At 42.0% G+C, this 21,686-nt stretch overlaps 1 protein-coding gene across 9 annotated transcripts in view; it reads left to right on the forward strand.

Annotated features, from left to right (window-relative positions):
- Positions 1-1,605: 1,605 nt before the first annotated feature.
- The window catches only part of LOC112214800 (EH domain-binding protein 1-like protein 1), a 59,977-nt gene continuing 39,896 nt past the window's right edge, over positions 1,606-21,686 (forward strand). For 4 of the 9 annotated variants that reach the window (XR_002948155.2, XR_002948156.2, XR_006078956.1 and 1 more), the window contains exons 1-5: positions 1,726-3,364; positions 19,640-19,697; positions 20,488-20,583; positions 20,700-20,753; positions 21,018-21,199. Coding sequence is in view for 6 of the 9 variants with exons in the window: in XM_042298410.1 (XP_042154344.1) it covers positions 3,261-3,364; positions 19,640-19,697; positions 20,488-20,583; positions 20,700-20,753; positions 21,018-21,199 (494 nt within the window). In the remaining 3 variants the exon portion in view is untranslated. Of the gene's footprint in view, positions 3,365-19,639; positions 19,698-20,487; positions 20,584-20,699; positions 20,754-21,017; positions 21,200-21,686 lie in introns of all 9 variants that reach the window. The other 5 variants (XM_042298411.1, XM_024373826.2, XM_024373827.2 and 2 more) reach the window with 5 other exon arrangements.

Raw genomic sequence — 21,686 nt, forward strand, 5'->3', positions numbered from 1 at the left:
TGATTTCTGTCTCTCTCTGTGTGTGTATGTTTGTGCAAGTACAACAAAAATGTTTGGACTCACTCTACTTGTAGACTAGTTGAACGCCAATGCCATCCTTCTGTCTTTGGCGAAACGGTCTATGGCTCTATCATTCAGTACACTTGTATTTTTTGTTGTCATAGGCTACCTAGCTAAAATGCTTGCTTGCCTAGCTTCCTTGCATTGGCAATAATGAACTAGCTAAGTTAGCTAGCTAGTTAACATGAGTCTGCTAGGCTACATCTAGTGGCACAACTTATGAATATATGTTTAGCTCAGAATTGCCATCATAATCATTGGCCTGTACAGAGAATTAAGTCAAAACCACCAGTCCAAATCCCCATCTCTATCCATGGTTTAGGAAAGGACTGATTTAGAAAGCTAGCTACTGCAGGACATCAACACAAGCAGACCAAAAACAGACACCTTTTTCTGAAAATGACATTTTGCTTAGGAAGTGATTTGATTGGTGTGAAGCGAAATCCAAACTGGCCTCCCTCGGAGGGCGTTTCGTTGCACCAGCACTACCCACAGGTGAGGTCAGCTCAAAGCTGATTTAGCTAATCCTTTCATTTAAAAAAGCATCAACGGAGACTAAATGCTTGCTGGCATCAATCAATCAAACAAATGCTATGGTAAAAACATGTCATACTCTTTTGGTCCAAACAGCATCAGATACATGGGCTACACTGAGACAGAGGGGCTTGGTTTCCCTACCTCCAATGATTTCTCCGGTGAGATTCAGCTACTTGCGAATTGACAGAGAAATTATGAAAACACAGACAGAGACTAAAGATTCATTTAATTTAATTTATATAATAGTTTTACAGGTCAAATTTTGGCCCTGGCCATCCATGAATATACACCACTGGTCACCATTAGTTGATTCTTGTAAAAATGTCAATTCTGAAAACTCTTACCTGTACCTACAGTATGTTTGTCCTGTACAACCAAGGCCCTTTCGCCGGGTGCTGAAATTCATACTTTTAATAAAAACTTTTATCGACTACAACCATCGATTTAAAAAAATGAATGATTCCCCCCCTCATTTGTGTTGCTCAGCGTGAATGTGCATGTGTCAATTGAATTGTTCAGTGCTATTCGGATTTCCTTGGGACGTCCCTACCCTAAACCCTAACCTTAACTCTTACCCTAACCATAAACCTTACCTAACCCTTCCAGGAACCACTACACCACTGGCCAACAGGTACATATTTGTCCTCATTTGATATATGAGCAGCTCAGCGTACAGGAACAATATCATTAAAATCTATGAACTCCCTGACCCACATTACCAAAAATATTGTTAACATATTGGAATGGGATTAGGTCCTGGAAAGACCTGCAGTTTTACATCCCAGAGCAGATATTTGTACTGGTACTGGTATCAGAGTCCTCACATTTCCAAATATATAGTTAATATATTGATTAACTTGGTTAATGTATTCGTTATAGTTAACATAGGGTTATAGTTAACATATTGGTTAGTATAGTTAACATTTTGGTTTTAGTTAATGTATTGGTTAATATAGTTAACGTATGGGTTACCGTAACGTATTACGTTGTGGGATGTCCTGGGATGATGCTTTGCAGGGAATATTTCAACAAGTTAGTATATGTATCAGAGTCTTACTGTAGCTTCAAATAACAAAATCCGTTCCTAAATGTCTACACTAGTGTATTAAATAGTTATAACACTACTACTACTACTGTAATATTACTGCTTGGGTTTGATGAACTGTTGTCTGTTTCCAGAATTTAAAGCTCTGTAATTATAGCTATTTGGGACCAGGAAATACAATTCCAAGAATAGTTTATCAGATAAACATAACCTCACCATAATGGACCTTTGGCAAAGGACCAACTAGAAAAAGACTGGTATTCCCATGTGTGCTGAACCCTCTCGTTTCTTCCTTATTTCTGCCTTTAGCTGGCGGGACTTTTCCAACCCGAATCCAGCTGCTTCCCAACTCAAGCCCTGCTGAGAAGGAGGATGTGTGTGTGCAGACAGGCGAGGTTAAGCACACATGGAAGCAGCTCATAGGAATGGGCTGGGAACAGAACCCATCATTCAGCGTCTGTCAAGGACTCTCACCATAGCCTACATTTCGCGACAGATTTATGACCTCACAAAAAAAGAGTCTAGGAACTGACCAATGGCATTGCTCCACCAATATGACTAGATAAAGTAACCCTATGGCAACATATTAGGATTTAGACTCGTAGAAAAGAAGAAAAAAAACGGAATATTATTGATTCATATTCAGTCATAGAATAATCGTATATAAACTGTTACATCATATAATGTATTGGGCAGCCATGGGAAGAGATATGGTTGTATTGCTTCTTGTTTTTTCTTCTTAGGGCCAGTAAGAAAATCCCCAGCTGCCTGTGTCTGTCGGCGTTGCGCCACTGTTTATAAATAAACGGCAGATTAAACAGGATCTGTTATTGGGGACAGTGTACCGTAGCCTATGGTTTGCTGTGTGAAGGGGCTAAACTCCAGCATATTGGCCTGACATGTTTCCTGACCCCACAAGAATTCCAGGTCTCGCGTGTTCCCCAGTTATTTTTGTAGGCTATTGGTACCTGTTGAATATCACTTACCACACCTAAGCAAAAACAAGCAACCTAGTGAGTGTGTTTTTTACCATGGGATGACATCATACTTTGAATAATTGACAAACATCATTTTCATATTTAACCAACATAATTTGCATATTCCCCTCCCAGCCCTTTACTCTAAAAAGGTACATTGCTTTCCCACCTTCATCTCAAACAATGGTCTAAACCAGGCAATGCTTTCTGTTTTTTCAGACTTAAAAAAAATAAAAAATCAGTAAAATATGATTTAAACAACATACAGGTCAAATGTAAAATTGTAATTGTTTTTAATAAAGTCATAGGCTACTAGGGATAATGCATTCACTCTAATAATTTTTAATTACAAGTGTTATGATTAGCTATTAAGTTTTGTGTTTGGGGTGCCACCGCTCGTTCCTGTCGCAGCGTGCATTTGTTTTGCTTCAGTTCTGTGTGTTGTGACATTCTAGACGTGAAGTTGTGAACACGTCAGTAAGACTGTTGAACATTGAGTGAACATCGACTGTCTTTCTTGCGCAGCAAACGCAAGTGCTGCATCAACAGACTCCTTGGCAGAACGCGAGGAGGGCAGAGGGGTACTGTGACGACGATTTTAGTAATGTCTCTTGAGAAATAACATTATAGCGTCTCTAAACATGACTTCGGTGTGGAAGAGACTTCAGCGTGTCGGCAAGAAAGCGTCGAAGTTCCAGTTTGCGGTGACTTTTCAAGAACTGACAGTAGAATGCACGAAGAAATGGTGAGTAAACATGTTTTTTTGTTGTTGCCTTGATAAAAATGGTCATGTCTGAACCGATAAAACGCAACCTCGTGGGACCTTTGTCACTGACTGTGTCCCCAGCTCGAGCTGTGATGTTTTAAGGGCATACTTTTAGATTCACATTTGGTTGGTGCAAAGCTATGTTGTCAGTTATATAGGCTAAATGATGGTTTAATGTTGTCAGTTGCGTACTGCTATCACATTGTCTTCCCCATTACTTTTTTTGTTGATTGTACACGTTTATGCCATCAGTGCATCGTGCATTACACTGTACTGTACAGCTTTGGATGAGCGTACGCCTTTGACAGCCAATGCACTTCCGCATTTGCTCTTTTCCTATTCTAATCATCGTCATGCGACAAGCATCCTAATTGACATTCAGTTATTCAGAGGGGAAACATTAAAACTGGTTGTTTTGAGGGTAAGCAATAGATGTGTCCAAATTCAAATATAAAAATGTGTAAGCCTAAACTATGAAGTATCACAGGTCTATAACAGGTGAATGAACTACAGGTGATGCTGTACGATGATGATGATGATGTCATTTATTCATGGTTCATCATTGTTGTCATCACATCATGGATGATCATCATCATCCATCATCATCATCACCTGTAGTGCATATAATTTCCCCTTGTTCCAAGCAGGTGTTATTATTTTTCGACCATACAGTGCATTCAGAAAGTATTCAGACCCCTTGAAATGTTCCACATTTTGTTACGTTACAGCCTTATTCTTAAATTGTTTTCCCCCCTCATTAATCTATACACAATATCCCATAATGACAAAGTAAAAACTGTTTTTTAGAAATGTTTGCAAATGTATTACAAATGTCAAACTGAAATATCACATTTCCATCAGTATTCAGACCCTTTACTCAGTACTTTGTTGAAGCACCTTTTGTCGCGATTACAGCCCCGTGTCTTCTTGTGTATGTCGCTACAAGCTTGGCACACCTGTAGTTGTGGAGTTTCTCCAATTCTTCTCTGCAGATTCTCACACCCCTGTCAGGTTGGATGGGGAGCTTTCAAGTCTGGGCTCTGGCTGGGCCACTCAGGAACATTCAGATACTTGTCCCGAAGCCACTCCTGCGTTGTCATGGCTGTGTGCTTAGTGTCGTTGTCCTGTTGGAAGGTGAACCTTCGACCCAGTCTGAGGTCCTGAGTGCTATGAAGCAGGTTTTCATCAAGGATCTCTCTGTACTTTGCTCCGTTCATCTTTCCCTCGATCCTGACTAGTCTCCGAGTCCCTGCCGCTGAATAACATCCCCACAGTATGATGCTGCCACCACCATGCTTCACTGTAGGAATGGTGCCAGGTTTTCTCCAACGTCTAGTTTGATTTACATTTGGTTGAGTTGTCAACTAACGTGAAATCAACCAATAATGTTCACCTTATCATAGGATTTAGCTTAAAAGTTAGGTGGGGAATTTTTTTTATTCCCTTACCTTGATGACTTTTTGCAAATCCAATCAGTTATCCATGTTGATTCAACGTCATCATATAACATTTTTGTTGTGGAAATAATGCGGAAACAACGTTGATTCAGCCAGTTTTTGTCCAGTGGGATGTTATTTCAGCATTTTAAGCTGACACTGTATCTCTTAGTCTGACCTAACCTAATATAATCATGTAATCAATCGCTCATGTGGAATAAAGACTCTCAGGCTGGTGAGGCAGAGTGCTATGCAGCCCCTCTGACAACCCAATGCACTGCTGCCTACGACTGCTGTGCAGCCAGGTGCTGCTCACACACGCGGCAGGGTTTTAACTTAAGTCAGTTCTTATGTATGTATGGAATGCGCGTACAGCCAGTGGTGCTGTGGTTCCTGTCTGGGCCCTGGCTCTGCTTGAATTCCATTAGCATTACTCACATTGTACCTAGAATGTGCTTCCTCCAACCGCCCAGCCCTAGCTGGCAGACGACCTCCCTGTCTCTCTACCTTCATTGTTCTATTATACACCCCCTTAGTAGTATTAGCATGTTCTTGGTATTGCTGTCTATCGAACCATTCTCCTATACCTAGTGTATGCATATGCAGCTTGATGATAACATCATTCAGTACAGTGTCATTTTAATGTGGTAAGAGTCAAGTTTGACCAGTTTGAAAACAAGGTCATCAATTGCATGGCTTTTATGACTGTTTGATGTATGAGATTAACACAAGTGGTGTTTTGTCGGCTGGTGATTGAGTCAGTATGTTTTGGTGATCTGACTCTTGGCAGCAAACTGTGGGTTCTGTATGGGCCTCTGCTTGTTCACTGTTTAGCAGTAATATCATGTGATGCTGTGAAACCACAGACCACGCAACGTCACATCAGTCACTCAATCAGCCCCAGCAGCACAGCATTAAAAGACCAATATCGGCAGTTAATATTGTTGAAATGATATATTGGTCCGACTCTACAGAGAATAGCAGTAATGTTACCAGACGTGGTGTATGTTTCCATGTTTCCACTTCGCTAGAAGAATGTGAACAATGTGGATCAGCTAGACAGGTCGTCCTGCTTAACTGATTAGCAAAATGACTGTTCAGTTTGCAACAATAGAGGTGTGTGTGCGTACAGTGCATTTGGAAAGTATTCAGACCCCTTGACTTTTTCCATAATTTTGTTACGTTACAGCCTTATTCTAATATATATATATATTTAATAATCCTCATCAATCTACACACACAATACCTCATAATGACAAAGCGAAAACAGGTGTTTAGACATTTGTGAAAATGAATACAAATAAAATAACTGAAATAACTTATCTATATAAGTATTCAGACCCTTACAACCAACTAATTGCAGCATTACCGCAAAGCGGAAGGGGGGAAAAGTAAGGATCTTGTAAGTCGGGCCTGCATTAAAGATCAAAGTTATTTAAAGAAAATTGTGATAAAAAAAAGATATACCATTTTCATTTAAGGACCAAAAAATTGACAGCTGTGTCATATAGATTGCAAAATAGTTGTGAAGAAATTTTCGATGTACCGATTCCATGGCACAACTGATATGCAAAACGACACCGGATTCAAAACTTCACATTTTTCAATTTAAATTATTATACATTTACCTGGAGCTAACGCTGCATATAGCAATACTGGGTGATTTGAAAAGTCATAGTCAATCGGTCAATAATATAATAACACTTTTAGTAAAAAAAATTATCTTTAATTTACAATCTGTAGATGTAGGTATATAGTGTTTATACATGTTGTTGTTCATTAGTTTTCAACCAATTAGGGGAGGGGTGGTAGGGTTAGTGGAAAATAATAAAGTAAATATATTTTAAATAAGGTATGTGTGTGTATATGTACACTAGCGTTCAAAAGTTTGGGGTCACTTAGAAATGTCCTTGATTTTGAAAGAAAAGCACATTTTTTGTCCATTAAAATAACATCAAATTGATCAGAAATACAGTGTAGACATTGTTAATGTCGTAAATGACGATTGTAGCTGGAAACGGCAGATTTTTTTATGGAATATTTACAGAGGCCCATTATCAGCAACTATCACTCCTGTGTTCCAATGGCACATTGTGTTAGCTAATCCAAGTTTATAATTTTAAAAGACTAATTGATCATTAGAAAACCATTTGGCCATTATGTTAGCACAGCTGACAACTGTTGTCCTGATTTAAAGAAGAAATACAACTGACCTTCTTTAGACTAGTTGAGTATCTGGAGCATCAGCATTTGTGGGTTCGAGTGCAGGATCAAAATGGCCAGAAACAAAGAACTTTCATCTTAAACTTGTCAGTCTATTCTTGTTCTGAGAAATGAAGGCTATTCCATGCGAGAAATTGCCAAGAAACTGAAAATCTCATACAACGCTGTGTACTACTCCCTTCCAGAACAGCATAAACTGGCTCAGACCAGAATAGAAAGAGGAGTGGGAGGCCCTAGTGCACAACTGAGCAAGAGGACAAGTACATTAGAGTGTCTAGTTTGAGAAACAGATGCCTCACAAGTCCTCAACTGGCAGCTTCATTAAATAGTACGCGCAAAACACCAGTCTCAATGTCAACAGTGAAGAGGCGACTCCGGGATGCTGGTCTTCTAGGCAGAGTTGCAAAGAAAAAGCCATATCTCAGACTGGCCAATAAAAATAAAAGATTAAGATGGGCAAATGAGCACAGACACTGGACAGAGGAAGATTGGAGAAGTGTTATGGACAGACAAATCTAAGTTTGAGGTGTTCAGATCACAAAGAAGAACATTTGTGAGACGCAGAAAAAAAATGAAAAGATGCTGGAGGAGAGCTTGACACCATCTGTTAAGCATGGTGGAGGTGCTTTGGTGGTGGTAAAGTGGGAGATTTGTACAGGGGAAAAGGGATCTTGAAGAAGGAAGGCTATCACTCCATTTTGCAACGCCATGCCATATACCCTGTGGACGGCACTTAATTGGAGCCAATTTCCTCCTACAACAGGACAATGACACAGCTCCAAACTATGCAAGAACTATTTAGGGAAGAAGCAGTCAGCTGGTATATTGTCTATAATGGAGTGGCCAGCACAGTCACCGGATCTCAACCCTATTGAGCTATTGTGGGATCAGCTTGACCGTCAAGCCAATCCAACTTGTGGGAGGTGTTTCAGGAAGCATGGGGGGAAATCTCTTCATATTACCTCAACAAATTGACAACTAGAATGCCAAAGGTCTGCAAGGCTGTAATTGCTGCAGATGGAGGATTCTTTGACGAAAGCAAAGTTTGAAGGACACAATTGTTATTTTAATTAAAAATCATTATTTATAACCTTGTTTCAATGTTTTGACTATATTTCCTATTAATTTTGCAACTAATTTCATGTATGTTTTCATGGAAAACAAGGACATTTCTAAGTGACCCCAAACTTTTAAACGGTAGTGTATGTTTTTCACAATTCCTGACATTTGATCCTAGTAAAAATCCCCTGTTTTAGGTCAGTTAGGATCACCACTTTATTTTAAGAATGTGAAATGTCAGAATAATAGTAGAGAGTGATTTATTTCAGCTTTTATTTCTTTCTTCACATTCCCAGTGGGTCAGAAGTTTACATACACTCAAATAGTATTTGGTAGCATTGCCTTCAAATTGAACTTGGGTCAAATGCTTCAGTAGTCCTTCCACAAGCTTCCCACAATAAGTTGGCTGAACATTGGCCCATTCCTCCTGACAGAGCTGGTGTAACTGCGTCAGGTTTGTAGGCCTCATTGCTCGCACATGTTTTTTTCAGTTATGCGCACAAATTTTTGATTTGATTTGAGGTCAGAGCTTTGTGATGGCCACTCCAATACCTTGACTTTGTTGTCCTTAAACCATTTTGCCGCAACTTTGGAAGTATGCCTGGAGTCATTGTCCATTTGGAAGACCCATTTGAGACCAAGCTTTCACTACCTGACTGATGTCTTGAGATGTTGCTTCAATATATCCACATAATTGTCCTCCCTCATGATGCTATCTATTTTGTGAAGTTCACCAGTCCCTCATGCAGCAAAGCACCCCCACAGCATGATGCTGCCACCCCCTTGCTTCACGGTTGGGATGGTGTTCTTCAGCTTGCAAGCCTCCCCCTTTTTCCTCCAAACATAACGATGGTCATTATGGCCGAAAAGTTCTATTTTTGTTTCATCAGACCAGTGGACATTTCTCCAAAAAGTACGATCTTTGTCCCCATGTGCAGTTGCAAACCGTAGTCTGGCTTTTTTATGGCGGTTTTGGAGCAGTGGCTTCTTCCTTGCTGAGCGGCCTTTCAGGTTATGTCGATATAGGACTTGTTTTACTGTGGATATGGATACTTTAGTACCTGTTTCCTCCAGCAATCTTCACAAGGTCCTTTGCTGTTGTTCTGGGATTGATTTCCACTTTTCGCACCAAAAGTACGTTCATTTCTAGGAGACAGAACGCGTCTCCTTCCTGAGCGGTATGACGGCTGCGTGGTCCCATGGTGTATATACTTGCGTACTATTGTTTGTACAGATGAACTTGGTACTTTCAGGCATTTGGAAATCGCTCCCAAGGATGAACCAGACTTGTGGAGTTCTACAAAACTATTTCTGAGGTCTTGTCTGATTGCTTTTGATTTTCCCATGATGTCAAGCAAAGATGCACTGAGATTGAAGGTAGGCCTTGAAATACATCCACAGATACACCTCCAATTGACTCATGTCAATTAGCTTATAATAAGCTTCTAAAGCCATGACATACTTTAATGGAATTTTCCAAGCTTTTTAAAGGCCTAGTCAACTTAGTGTATGTAAACTTCTGACCCCCTGGAATTGTGATACAGTGAGTTATTTCAATTTCTTTTTTCCAGTTTTGAATTAAATATACCTTCCTCCATCCCGCCTCACCCAATTTTGTACAGATCTGTTATTTTTTAGACCTTATAACTGGAACCTCTATCAGAAGCTAGCTGTCAGAGACTAGCTAGCTAATTAGCTACTAGCTATTTAGTCATTGTTAGCCACTGCTAGCAGTCTTTACCTTTAGCTCAGACACTAGACGCTTTAGTCTGGATAATACCTGCCAGTCTGCACAGGGTGATATCAGCCATGAGCCTATCAGACATCACCGGATTACTGCAGCAAGCTCTGGACCATTACACCGGATCATCACAGCTAGCTAGCTGCTACTGAGTGGCTATTGTGGCTAACGCCCTTGTCCAGAAGCAAGCACCAGTTAGCCTCGAGCTAGTCTCGAGCTAGGCCCATCTCCCGGCTAGCCAACGAAGTACACCAACTACAGTACCTCTCTTGCCAATTGGCCTGGACCCTTTGTCGACACGGAGCCCCGCCGATCCATCACTGCTGGTCTGCTGACGTAATTCGGCCGATGTGCTCTCAACCGGCCTCTGCGTCGTGTATGTCTGCTAGGCCCGGCCCGCTAGCTTTCTGAATGCTGTGTCTCCCACTCGCCTAGCATAGTAACGACTACCGAACGGCTCCTTGTTTCATCTATTGCTGCTCATTGAACCCTATGATCACTCGGCTACACAGCTGATGCCTGCTGGACTGTTCATTAACACAGTACTTCATTTTGTTTATATGTCGGCCGCAGCCTCGAACTCAGGCCATGTGTGTAGCTAACTGACCCTCTCTGCTCATTCATCGCCATTTACCTGTTGTTGTTGTCTTAGCTGTTTACCCGTTGTTGTCTTAGCTCTCCCAATCAACACATATGATTGCTTTATGCCTCTCTCTAATGTCAATATGCCTTGTATACTGTTGTTGAGGGTAGCTCTCATTATTTTATTTTACTGCGGAGCCCCTAGTCCCACTCAACATGCCTTAGATAGCTCCTTTGTTCCCCCCCCCCACACACATGCAGAGACCTCGCCTAGCTTAACTGGTGCCTCCAGAGATGCAACCTTTCTCATTGTCACTCAATGCCTAGGTTTACCTCCACTGTACTCGCACCCTACCATACCCTTCTCTGTACATTATGCCCTGAATCTATCCTACCACGCCCAGAAATATGCTCCTTTTATTCTCTGTTTCCAACGCACTAGACGACCAGTTCTTGTAGCCTTTAGTCGTACCCTCATTCTACTCCTCCTCTGTTCCTTTGGTGATGTAGAGGTTAACCCAGGCCCTGTGTGTCCCCAGGAGCTCTCATTTGTTGACTTCTGTAACCATAAAAGCCTTGGGTTCATGCATGTTAACATCAGAAGCCTCCTCCCTAAGTTTGCTTTATTCACTGCTTTAGCACACTCCACCAACCCTGATGTCCTTGCCGTGTCTGAATCCTGGCTTAGGAAGGCCACTAAAAATTCGGAAATTTCCATCCCCAACTGCAACATTTCCCGTCAAGATATAACTGCTAAAGGGGGCGGAGTTGCAATCTACTGCAAAGATAGCCTGCAGAGTTCTGTCATACTATCCAGGTCTATGCCCAAACAGTTCGAGCTTCTAATTTTAAAAATGAATCTCTCCAGAAATAAGTCTCTCACTGTTGCCGCTTGTTATAGACCCCCCTCAGCTCCCAGCAGTGCCCTGGACACAATATGTGAATTGATTGCCCCTCATCTATCTTCAGAGTTCATACTGTTAGGTGAACTATTCTTTTTTTCATGTTTATTTAACCAGGTAGGCCAGTTGAGAACAAGTTCTCATTTACAACTGCGACCTGGCCAAGATAAAGCATAGCAGTGCGACAAAAACAACACAGAGTTACACATGGGATAAACAAACGTACAGTCAATAACACAATAGAAAAACCTGTATACAGTGTGTGCAAATGAAGTAAGGAGGTAAGGCAATAAATAGGCCATAGTGGCTAAGTAATTCCAATTTAGCAATTAACACTGGAGTGATAGATGTGCAGATGAGGATGTGCAAGTAGAAATACTGGTGTGCAAAAGAGCAGAAAAACAAATCTAGGGATGAGGTAGGTAGCTGGATGGGCTATTTACAGATGGGCTGTGTACAGCTGCAGCAATCTGTAAGCTGCTCTGACAGCTGATGCTTAAAGCTAGTGAGGGAGATATAAGTCTCCAACTTCAGTGATTTTTTGCAATTCGTTCCAGTCACTGGCAGCAGAGAACTGGAAGAAAAGGCGGCCAAAAGAGGTGTTGGCTTTGGGGATGACCAGTGAAATATACCTGCTGGAGCGCATGCTACGGGAGGGTGTTGCTATGAGTTGAGTGAGTTGAGATAAGGCGGAGCTTTACCTAGCAAAGACTTATAGATGACCTGGAGCCAGTGGCTTTGGCGACGAATATGTAGTGAGGGCCAGCCAACGAGAGCATACAGGTCGCAGTGGTGGGTAGTATATGGGGCTTTGATGACAAAATGGATGGCTCTGTGATAGACGACATCCAATTTGCTGAGTAGAGTGTTGGAGTCTATTTTGTAAATGACATCGCCGAAGTCAAGAATCGGCAGGTTATGAAGAGTCAGTTTTATGAGGGTATGTTTGGCAGCATGAGAGGAGGCTTTATTGCCAAATAGGATTAGTCTTGTTCAAGGAGGTGACCAAGAACTCGATAGTCACTCTGACAGAACTCCAGAGTTCCGCTGTGGAGATGGTAGAACCTTCGAAAGGCCAGATGAAGCCACTCCTCAGTAAAAGGCACATGACAGCCCGATTTTCTGGTCTGATGAAACCAAGATTGAACACTTCGGCCATAATGCCAAGCGAGCAAAGTACAGAGAGATCCTTGATGAAAACCTGCTCCAGAGCACTCAGGACCTCAGACTGGGGCGAAGGTTCACCTTCCAACAGGACAACAACCCTGAGCACACAGCCAAGACAACACAGGAGTGGCCCAGTCAGAGCCCAGACTTGAACCCGATCAAACATCTCTGGAGAGACCTGAAAGTAGCTGAGCAGTGACGCTCCCCATCCAACCTGACAGAGCTTGAGAGGATCTGCAGAGAAGAATGGGAGAATCTCCCCAATTACAGGTGTGCCAAGCTTGTAGCGTCATACCCAAGAAGAGTCAAAGCTATAATCCCTGACAAAGGTGCTTCAACAAAGTACTGAGTAAAGTGTCTGAATACTTATGTAAATGTGATATTTACGTTTTTTATATTTAATACATTTGCATAAATTTTGAAAACTTTTTTTGATTTGTCATTATGGGGTTTTGTTTGTAGATTAATGAGGAAAAAACAATTGAATCAATTTTAGAATAAGGCTGTAACGTAACAAAATGTGGAAAAAGTCAAGGGGTCTGAATATTTTCCGAATGCACCATATGTCCTGGTTCGTTCTGCACGTTCTCTCCAAATACAGCGCATTAGTCTGTCAAGTGTTTTTCCTCAAGAATGCATGCTGGGAGTGGGAACAAAAACATACACTCATGTGACAGGATGTAATATGAAAGTGTTATGGTACAGATTATCTCTTATAACACCGTGACCTATAAGACGATGTGGTCCCATTCACACAACTATGGTTATTTCCCTTAGGCTACTTGGTATAACTACCCCTGTAAACACTTGTTTCAGTGGCATCAGCATGTTGAGGGACCCAATTAGGTGACAGGTCAGTCAGATGTAAGCTCGGGTTAGTTACCGACCATTACGTCTCATGTATTTCCCAATTAGGTAACTTCATTGTGCAACACATCAGTGCTTATGTTGGGCAGGTCCTAAAATGTTCTACTGCTTGATTACCTGCACCTCTTATATAACATTGTCTCTAGAAAAGTTTAGAAACCTTACAATACATCCCCAAAGATAGACTGTGGTTTGTAACACCTCTAGAGCGCGTGGCGGGCGTTGTGTGAGGCAGGCTGATATTGGGCTGGCAGGTGTATGGTTGCAGGCTGATATTGGGCTGGCAGGTGTATGGGGAAGGCTGATATTGGCCTGGCAGGTGTATGGGGCAGGCTGATATTGGGCTGGCAGGTGTATGGGGCAGGCTGATATTGGCCTGGCAGGTGTATGGGGAAGGCTGATATTGGGCTGGCAGGTGTATGGGGCAGGCTGATATTGGGCTGGCAGGTGGGTGAATTAGCAGTTAACCTAATGGTTAAGCCCCACCATTCCACGGGTCTATTTCTGTGGCCCCCCCACCACCTCACCTTTCCCCCAGCCTCCTCCACTTTGCCCTTACTCTCCGATCCTACCAACTTCTATAACTGGCCTGCAACATGAGAGAGGCCCATCCCGTCCAGTCATACTGTTTACTCTACCCTTACTCTCTACCTCCCTACTTCTCTCATCCTCAGCCAGCAAACAAGTAGTTAGTTACTCACAGGCAGTTCAACTTTTAAGAACCTATGTTCATTCTAGCGTACTAAGAAGACATAAGAGTGCATTCTGTTACATTTCCACATGCAAATAGCCTGTTGCTTGTTTTCTGTCGGAGTCATCCGGACTGACTATCTTGCCGACTCTCACTATTGGTTCTTGTTATTGGGAGATGAAAAAAGGTCAACAACATGGCGCTAGGTTATTTCACATCCACACAACGAATCTCTTCTAGGATTACATAATAGCTGATCTAGTCTAGAATAGGTCTGTTGGTATACAACCATCTTTGTGTGACGTACATGTAGGAGGTAGCTGGCCTCAGCTGCTGGAGACAAGGTGAAGTATTGTGGCCTGACGGTTGCTAGGGACCACACCCTCCAGTAATAGGGCACTGAGGACTGTAATTGCACAAGTGAAAAAAAACATGCCCAAGCTGAGATTTGTTCAGTAGGGAGCAAGGAGGTGTGAAACATGGAGTGTAACATGGAGGTTCTACCTACCCCAAACGTGTCCAATGATGATGTTTTAGAAAGTTTTTGCTACAGTGGGACCTGCTGAACACTACACTCATCATGTGTCTCATAGCAGAAGCAACCAGAGGAGGCATCCTCTTTGACACTCAGGCTATAGTTAGTTTGTTGATGTTGATCCCATTGTGGAGTTCATTCTATACTCAGTCTGTTAGTTAGAGCTTTGATTATTTCAATCAGATGTGTCGTGCTAGGGCAAAAACCAAAACGTGCACTCGGAGGCGGGACCAAGCCCTGAGTTACAGCCCCGAACAGAGTCACAAGATGGCTGACGCTTCCCCTCCTTCTCTTGTGTTTACGCAGCAGGCAGATGTGTGTGTTTGAGAGAAGGCCAACGGGTCATTCCTTAAGCTTTTATCTTTGTGTCCCTTAATTCCAATCACTTTATGGGGGGTATTCATAAACCCTCGACTTAGTCCACATTTTGTTGTGTTACAGCCTGAATTCAAAATTAATAGCTGTAAGCCATTCTTGGTAAGAGCTTTGAACACCTAGATTTGTACGATATTTTCCAATTGTTATTTTCAAGCTCTGTCAAATTGGTGGTTAATCATAGCTAGACAACCATTTTCAAATCTTGCCATAGATTTTCAAGCAGATTTAAGTCAAAACTGTAACTCGACCACTCACTGTCTTCTTGGTAAGCAACTCCAGTGTAGATTTGGCCTTGTGCTTGAGGTTATCGTCCTGATGAGAGGTTATCGTCCTGATGAGAGGTTATCGTCCTGATGAGAGGTTATCGTCCTGATGAGAGGTTATCGTCCTGATGAGAGGTTATCGTCCTGATGAGAGGTTATCGTCCTGATGAGAGGTTATCGTCCTGATGAGAGGTTATCGTCCTGATGAGAGGGGTTATCGTCCTGATGAGAGGTTATCGTCCTGATGAGAGGTTATCGTCCTGATGAGAGGTTATCGTCCTGATGAAAGGTTATCGTCCTGATGAGAGGTAAATTAATCTCCCAGTGTCTGGTGGAAGCAGACTGAACCAGGTTTTCCTTTAGGATTATGCCTGTGCTTAGCTCCATTCTGTAAATGTTTTATCCTGAAAAACTGTGGTATACAACCATCTTTGTGTGACGTACATGTAGGAGGTAGCTGGCCGCAGCTGCTGGAGACAAGGTGAAGTATTGTGGCCTGACGGTTGCTAGGGACCACACCCTCCAGTAATAGGGCACTGAGGACTGTAATTGCACAAGTGAAAAAAAACACTGTGTGAATACTGTTCATAGTATGTGTTTACATGCAGCATGTTTGTGGCATGCTGTGACCAGAAGGAAGGAACAGAGGATACACTGAGAGCTCTGTCCTGATAGTTATTCTGTGCTATAGTACCGGTATCTTCCTATGCACTGTACACAATTTGAATACCTCAGGCTAGGCTTGAGCGGTATCCAGATGTTCATTTCGTCATACCGTCCTTCTCTCATCCCGGGGATTTACGCTATTACGGGGGTAGCACACAAGGGGGTGCTAAAAAGGCAAGAAAAGCCCATTGGACCTCTATTACCAGAATGCTAATTACATTTTCACAAACTAATAGCGAAATCACATAAGAAAACTAACATAAACTAATTGCAAAGACGGCTCAAAGTTATCCAAGCATAGCTAGTAGTTATTAAATCTCATTTTCGGTAAGTGTGGACATTTACAAGTGAAAGGGAACGATATAAATTGTGCAAATAAACAAAGTTGTTGTGCATGCTTTTCTGAAGGAAGTACATGGAGCAGAGGGGAGAAGAAGAGAGGAGAAAAGAACACCTGTGTCGGAAGCACAGGGAAAAAATGGCAACTGTACAGATAACTCCTCCAGAGTTCTTTGACTTCTGGCAGAAAGACATAAGATATCTGATGGCAAACATTTTGTAGTGAATTGAATAACTTCATCACCTCATGTACGCTGAACAACAGACTCGCTGCTAGATATAGAACTTTATGAACTCAGCAGCTCCCGCTTTCTCCCGCTGTGCTATTTACAAACAAACACGTGACTGTCTCAACTGTTCTGGGGAACTACAGTACGCTTCATAATGTAAAATAATGTGACTGGCTCAACTGTTCTGGGTAACTACAGTCAGCATAATGTAAAATAATGTGACTGGCTCAACTGTTCTGGGGAACTACAGTAAGCTTCATAATGTAAAATAATGTGACTGGCTCAACTGTTCTGGGGAACTACAGTAAGCATAATGTAAAATAATGTGACTGGCTCAACTGTTCTGGGGAACTACAGTCAGCTTCATAATGTGACTGGCTCAACTGTTCTGGGGAACTACAGTAAGCATAATGTAAAATAATGTGATCGGTGAAATAAAGAGCGCAATCTGCTTTATCTCCTAATGTATTGCACAAGTTGACTGCAGGTAAATATTCACATTTATTGAACAGCTCATGTAAAAAGCATATCAAACAAACTTCCTCTCAATTAAGTGAGAATTGGCAGAAAAATCAGAGTATTTTTGTTAACAATGTTAATGTATGTTCATACATTGTATTTTTTTTACCCCCTTTTTCTCCCCAATTTTGTGGTATCCAATTGGTAGTTACAGTCTTGTCTCATCGCTGCAACTCCCTTACGGACTCGGGAGAGGCGAAAGTCGAGAACCATGCGTACTCCGAAACAGAACCCAACCAAGCCGCACTGCTTCTTGACACAGTGCCCATCCAACCCGGAAGCCAGCCGCACCAATGTGTCGGGAGGCTTGCTTTAACATTGTTAATGTATGCTTATACAATGCTTATGTGTGCTGTTACAGTGTGTATGTGTGCTGATACAGTGTGTATGTGTGCTGATACAGTGTGTATGTGTGCTGATACAGTGTGTGTGTGTGTGTGCTGATACAGTGTGTGTGCTGATACAGTGTGTGTGCTGATACAGTGTGTGTGTGTGTGTGCTGATACAGTGTGTGTGCTGATACAGTGTGTGTGTGTGTGCTGATACAGTGTGTGTGCTGATACAGTGTGTGTGTGTGTGTGTGCTGATACAGTGTGTGTGCTGATACAGTGTGTATGTGTGCTGATACAGTGTATGTGTACTGATACAGTGTGTACAGTGCCTTGCGAAAGTATTCGGCCCCCTTGAACTTTGCGACCTTTTGCCACATTTCAGGATTCAAACATAAAGATATAAAACTGTATTTTTTTGTGAAGAATCAACAACAAGTGGGACACAATCATGAAGTGGAACGACATTTATTGGATATTTCAAACTTTTTAAACAAATCAAACACTGAAAAATTGGGCGTGCAAAATTATTCAGCCCCCTCAAATTAATACTTTGTAGCGCCACCTTTTGCTGCGATTACAGCTGTAAGTCGCTTGGGGTATGTCTCTATCAGTTTTGCACATCGAGAGACTGACATTTTTTCCCATTCCTCCTTGCAAAACAGCTCGAGCTTAGTGAGTTTGGATGGAGAGCATTTGTGAACAGCAGTGTTCAGTTCTTTCCACAGATTCTCGATTGGATTCAGGTCTGGACTTTGACTTGCCCATTCTAACACCTGGATATGTTTATTTTTGAACCATTCCATTGTAGATTTTGCTTTATGTTTTGGATCATTGTCTTGTTGGAAGACAAATCTCCGTCCCAGTCTCAGGTCTTTTGCAGACTCCATCAGGTTTTCTTCCAGAATGGTCCTGTATTTGGCTCCATCCATCTTCCCATCAATTTTAACCATCTTCCCTGTCCCTGCTGAAGAAAAGCAGGCCCAAACCATGATGCTGCCACCACCATGTTTGACAGTGGGGATGGTGTGTTCAGGGTGATGAGCTGTGTTGCTTTTACGCCAAACATAACGTTTTGCATTGTTGCCAAAAAGTTCAATTTTGGTTTCATCTGACCAGAGCACCTTCTTCCACATGTTTGGTGTGTCTCCCAGGTGGCTTGTGGCAAACTTTAAACAACACTTTTTATGGATATCTTTAAGAAATGGCTTTCTTCTTGCCACTCTTCCATAAAGGCCAGATTTGTGCAATATACGACTGATTGTTGTCCTATGGACAGAGTCTCCCACCTCAGCTGTAGATCTCTGCAGTTCATCCAGAGTGATCATGGGCCTCTTGGCTGCATCTCTGATCAGTCTTCTCCTTGTATGAGCTGAAAGTTTAGAGGGACGGCCAGGTCTTGGTAGATTTGCAGTGGTCTGATACTCCTTCCATTTCAATATTATCGCTTGCACAGTGCTCCTTGGGATGTTTAAAGCTTGGGAAATCTTTTTGTATCCAAATCCGGCTTTAAACTTCTTCACAACAGTATCTCGGACCTGCCTGGTGTGTTCCTTGTTCTTCATGATGCTCTCTGCACTTTTAACGGACCTCTGAGACTATCACAGTGCAGGTGCATTTATACGGAGACTTGATTACACACAGGTGGATTGTATTTATCATCATTAGTCATTTAGGTCAACATTGGATCATTCAGAGATCCTCACTGAACTTCTGGAGAGAGTTTGCTGCACTGAAAGTAAAGGAGCTGAATAATTTTGCACGCCCAATTTTTCAGTTTTTGATTTGTTAAAATAGTTTGAAATATCCAATAAATGTCGTTCCACTTCATGATTGTGTCCCATTTGTTGTTGATTCTTCACAAAAAATACAGTTTTATATCTTTATGTTTGAAGCCTGAAATGTGGCAAAAGGTCGCAAAGTTCAAGGGGGCCGAATACTTTCGCAAGGCACTGTATGTGTGCTGTTACAGTGTGTATGTGTGCTGTTACAGTGTGTATGTGTGCTGTTACAGTGTGTATGTGTGCTGTTACAGTGTGTATGTGTGCTGTTACAGTGTGTATGTGTGCTGTTACAGTGTGTATGTGTGCTGTTACAGTGTGTATGTGTGCTGTTACAGTGTGTATGTGTGCTGTTACAGTGTGTATGTGTGCTGATACAGTGTGTATGTGTGCTGTTACAGTGTGTATGTGTGCTGTTACAGTGTGTGTGTGTGCTGTTACAGTGTGTGTGTGCTGATACAGTGTGTATGTGTGCTGTTACAGTGTGTATGTGTGTACAATGCTTATTATGTGAACTTCATTGGTCTGTGTTTTTGTTACTTACAGGCAGCCAGACAAACTGAGAGTAGTATGGAGCAGGAGAAACCGGAGAAATTGCACCAAGGTAATATGGGGAAGGAACTTCATTCAACAAGTAGACTAGTGACATATGTAGGCCTGTTTGTCTAGCACTTGTCATCACGATAAAGTGTGATAAGGCCCCTAATGTATGTAGCCTACCTGAGGGTGTGTAGCCTATAAGGTGAAAGGTCAGATTTTCTGGTGTTTGAGGAAATGGAACCATGTATACATAGAAGTGTGGTATGTTTTGAGTTCAGACATAAATCATTCTGGCTTTATTCATCACAGTAATTGCTTCATTAATCACATCACATTTAAGGTGCACTATGCAGAAATCACTCTGCCATTTCCTGGTTGCTAAAACTCTAATAGTTGGCCTTATTTCAGTTTATGTGACAAACTAAACAAGTGTAGTGTAGAGAATTATTCTACCCTCTAAACCCGCTGTGAAATGTCTTTCCCATAACCAAAAACATTGTATTTCCAGCTGTTTGAAGCTGGTGTACAAAAAGAAAAGGAGAATACAGGAAGCATAGAAATATCGCACATAGAAGAGATCTACAGTTTCTTAGACTTGCTTTCAATGAGAATGACAGATCTATAACTCCCATTTCTATGTGAATTTGGTCGGGTCGCCCAAAAAGTGACATAGTGCAGCTTTAAGGCTCAGTTGCTTATAGTCACAATGTGTTCATTATTTATCACGTTCAACACTCTACAAGCCACACGTGACTTATTCAGTATACAGTACAATTCATAGGTATGACTGGGTTCCCCCAGTCAGCGTATTATCAGATCCTTTCCCTGACTTGATATTTACCCCATTTCCTCAGCTACATGGGTGGCAGCCTGGCATCAAGAACCCCTACAGGGGCACGGTGGTGTGGCAGGTGCCCGAAAACCTGGACATCACTGTCACACTCTTCAAGGTATGGAAACTCACCCCTGGAAAGATATGTGCAAATGATTGGGAAATTATTTAGATGAATCTGTGTTTGGATGGACAAAACACGTTTCCTTATTCTCAGAATCGCTCTTCTTTTAGGACCCGACTGCAGATGAATTTGAAGACAAGGACTGGACATTCATCATTGAGAATGTGAGTCTTTTTGTCTGATGTGGTGGCATGAATAGATGTTTCTATCAATTAGAATTTTGAGTCAAAACACACATACAGTACATTGAGTGTTTCAAGTTTGACAGAGCTGTTGCGGATGACATAGTGCATGTTACCCAAAACATTTCCTGGGTTTAAGCCTTTATACAGTTTAGGGGGAAAAAATCCTCTTGGATATACCAAAGTATTGGATTTAAACAGCATCAGTAGGAAAGCCTGAGTTAACCCCTGACCTTTGCCTCCCAGGAGACTAACAAGGGCCACAGGAAGGTGCTGGCGTCGGTGGACGTCAACATGAAGAAGTTTGCCAGCGCCACCCCTGCCCAGTACGACCTGACGCTGAAGCCCAAGCCCCTGTCTGTGAAGGTGGTGGAAGCCACACTCAAACTGACCTTGACCTGCGTCTTCCTCAAAGAGGGCAAGGCCACGTGAGTTGCCATTTATCTAATCAGTCATGCTTATCACAGGCTTACCGTATTATGTTGAGTCCCTTGGCTACTAAAATGCTTACCGTATTATGTCGAGTCCCTCGGCTACTAAAAGGCTTACCGTATTATGTCGAGTCCCTCGGCTACTAAAATGCTTACCGTATTATGTCGAGTCCCTCGGCTACTAAAATGCTGACCGTATTATGTCGAGTCCCTCGGCTACTAAAATGCTGACCGTATTATGTCAAGTAGACAGAGATAGAGATACTAAATGGTTTACCACATTATGTGAAGTAGAAAAGGCCTTGAGTCAACGGTCTCTCAACAAAGCTTACCGTTAAAAAAACAAAGCTTTGTGATGAGGTATAACCTTTTGAGTTTATTACTGACCTGTAATGTTATAGTCAGTTAATGGTGTTTAGTGATTAGTCATATACAGTCAATTAAACAGTATTACTGTTTCTGGACAAGTTATAATACAAGGCTT

This window comes from Oncorhynchus tshawytscha, linkage group LG15 (genome assembly GCF_018296145.1).
Source record: "Oncorhynchus tshawytscha isolate Ot180627B linkage group LG15, Otsh_v2.0, whole genome shotgun sequence".
Lineage (NCBI taxonomy): Eukaryota > Metazoa > Chordata > Actinopteri > Salmoniformes > Salmonidae > Oncorhynchus > Oncorhynchus tshawytscha.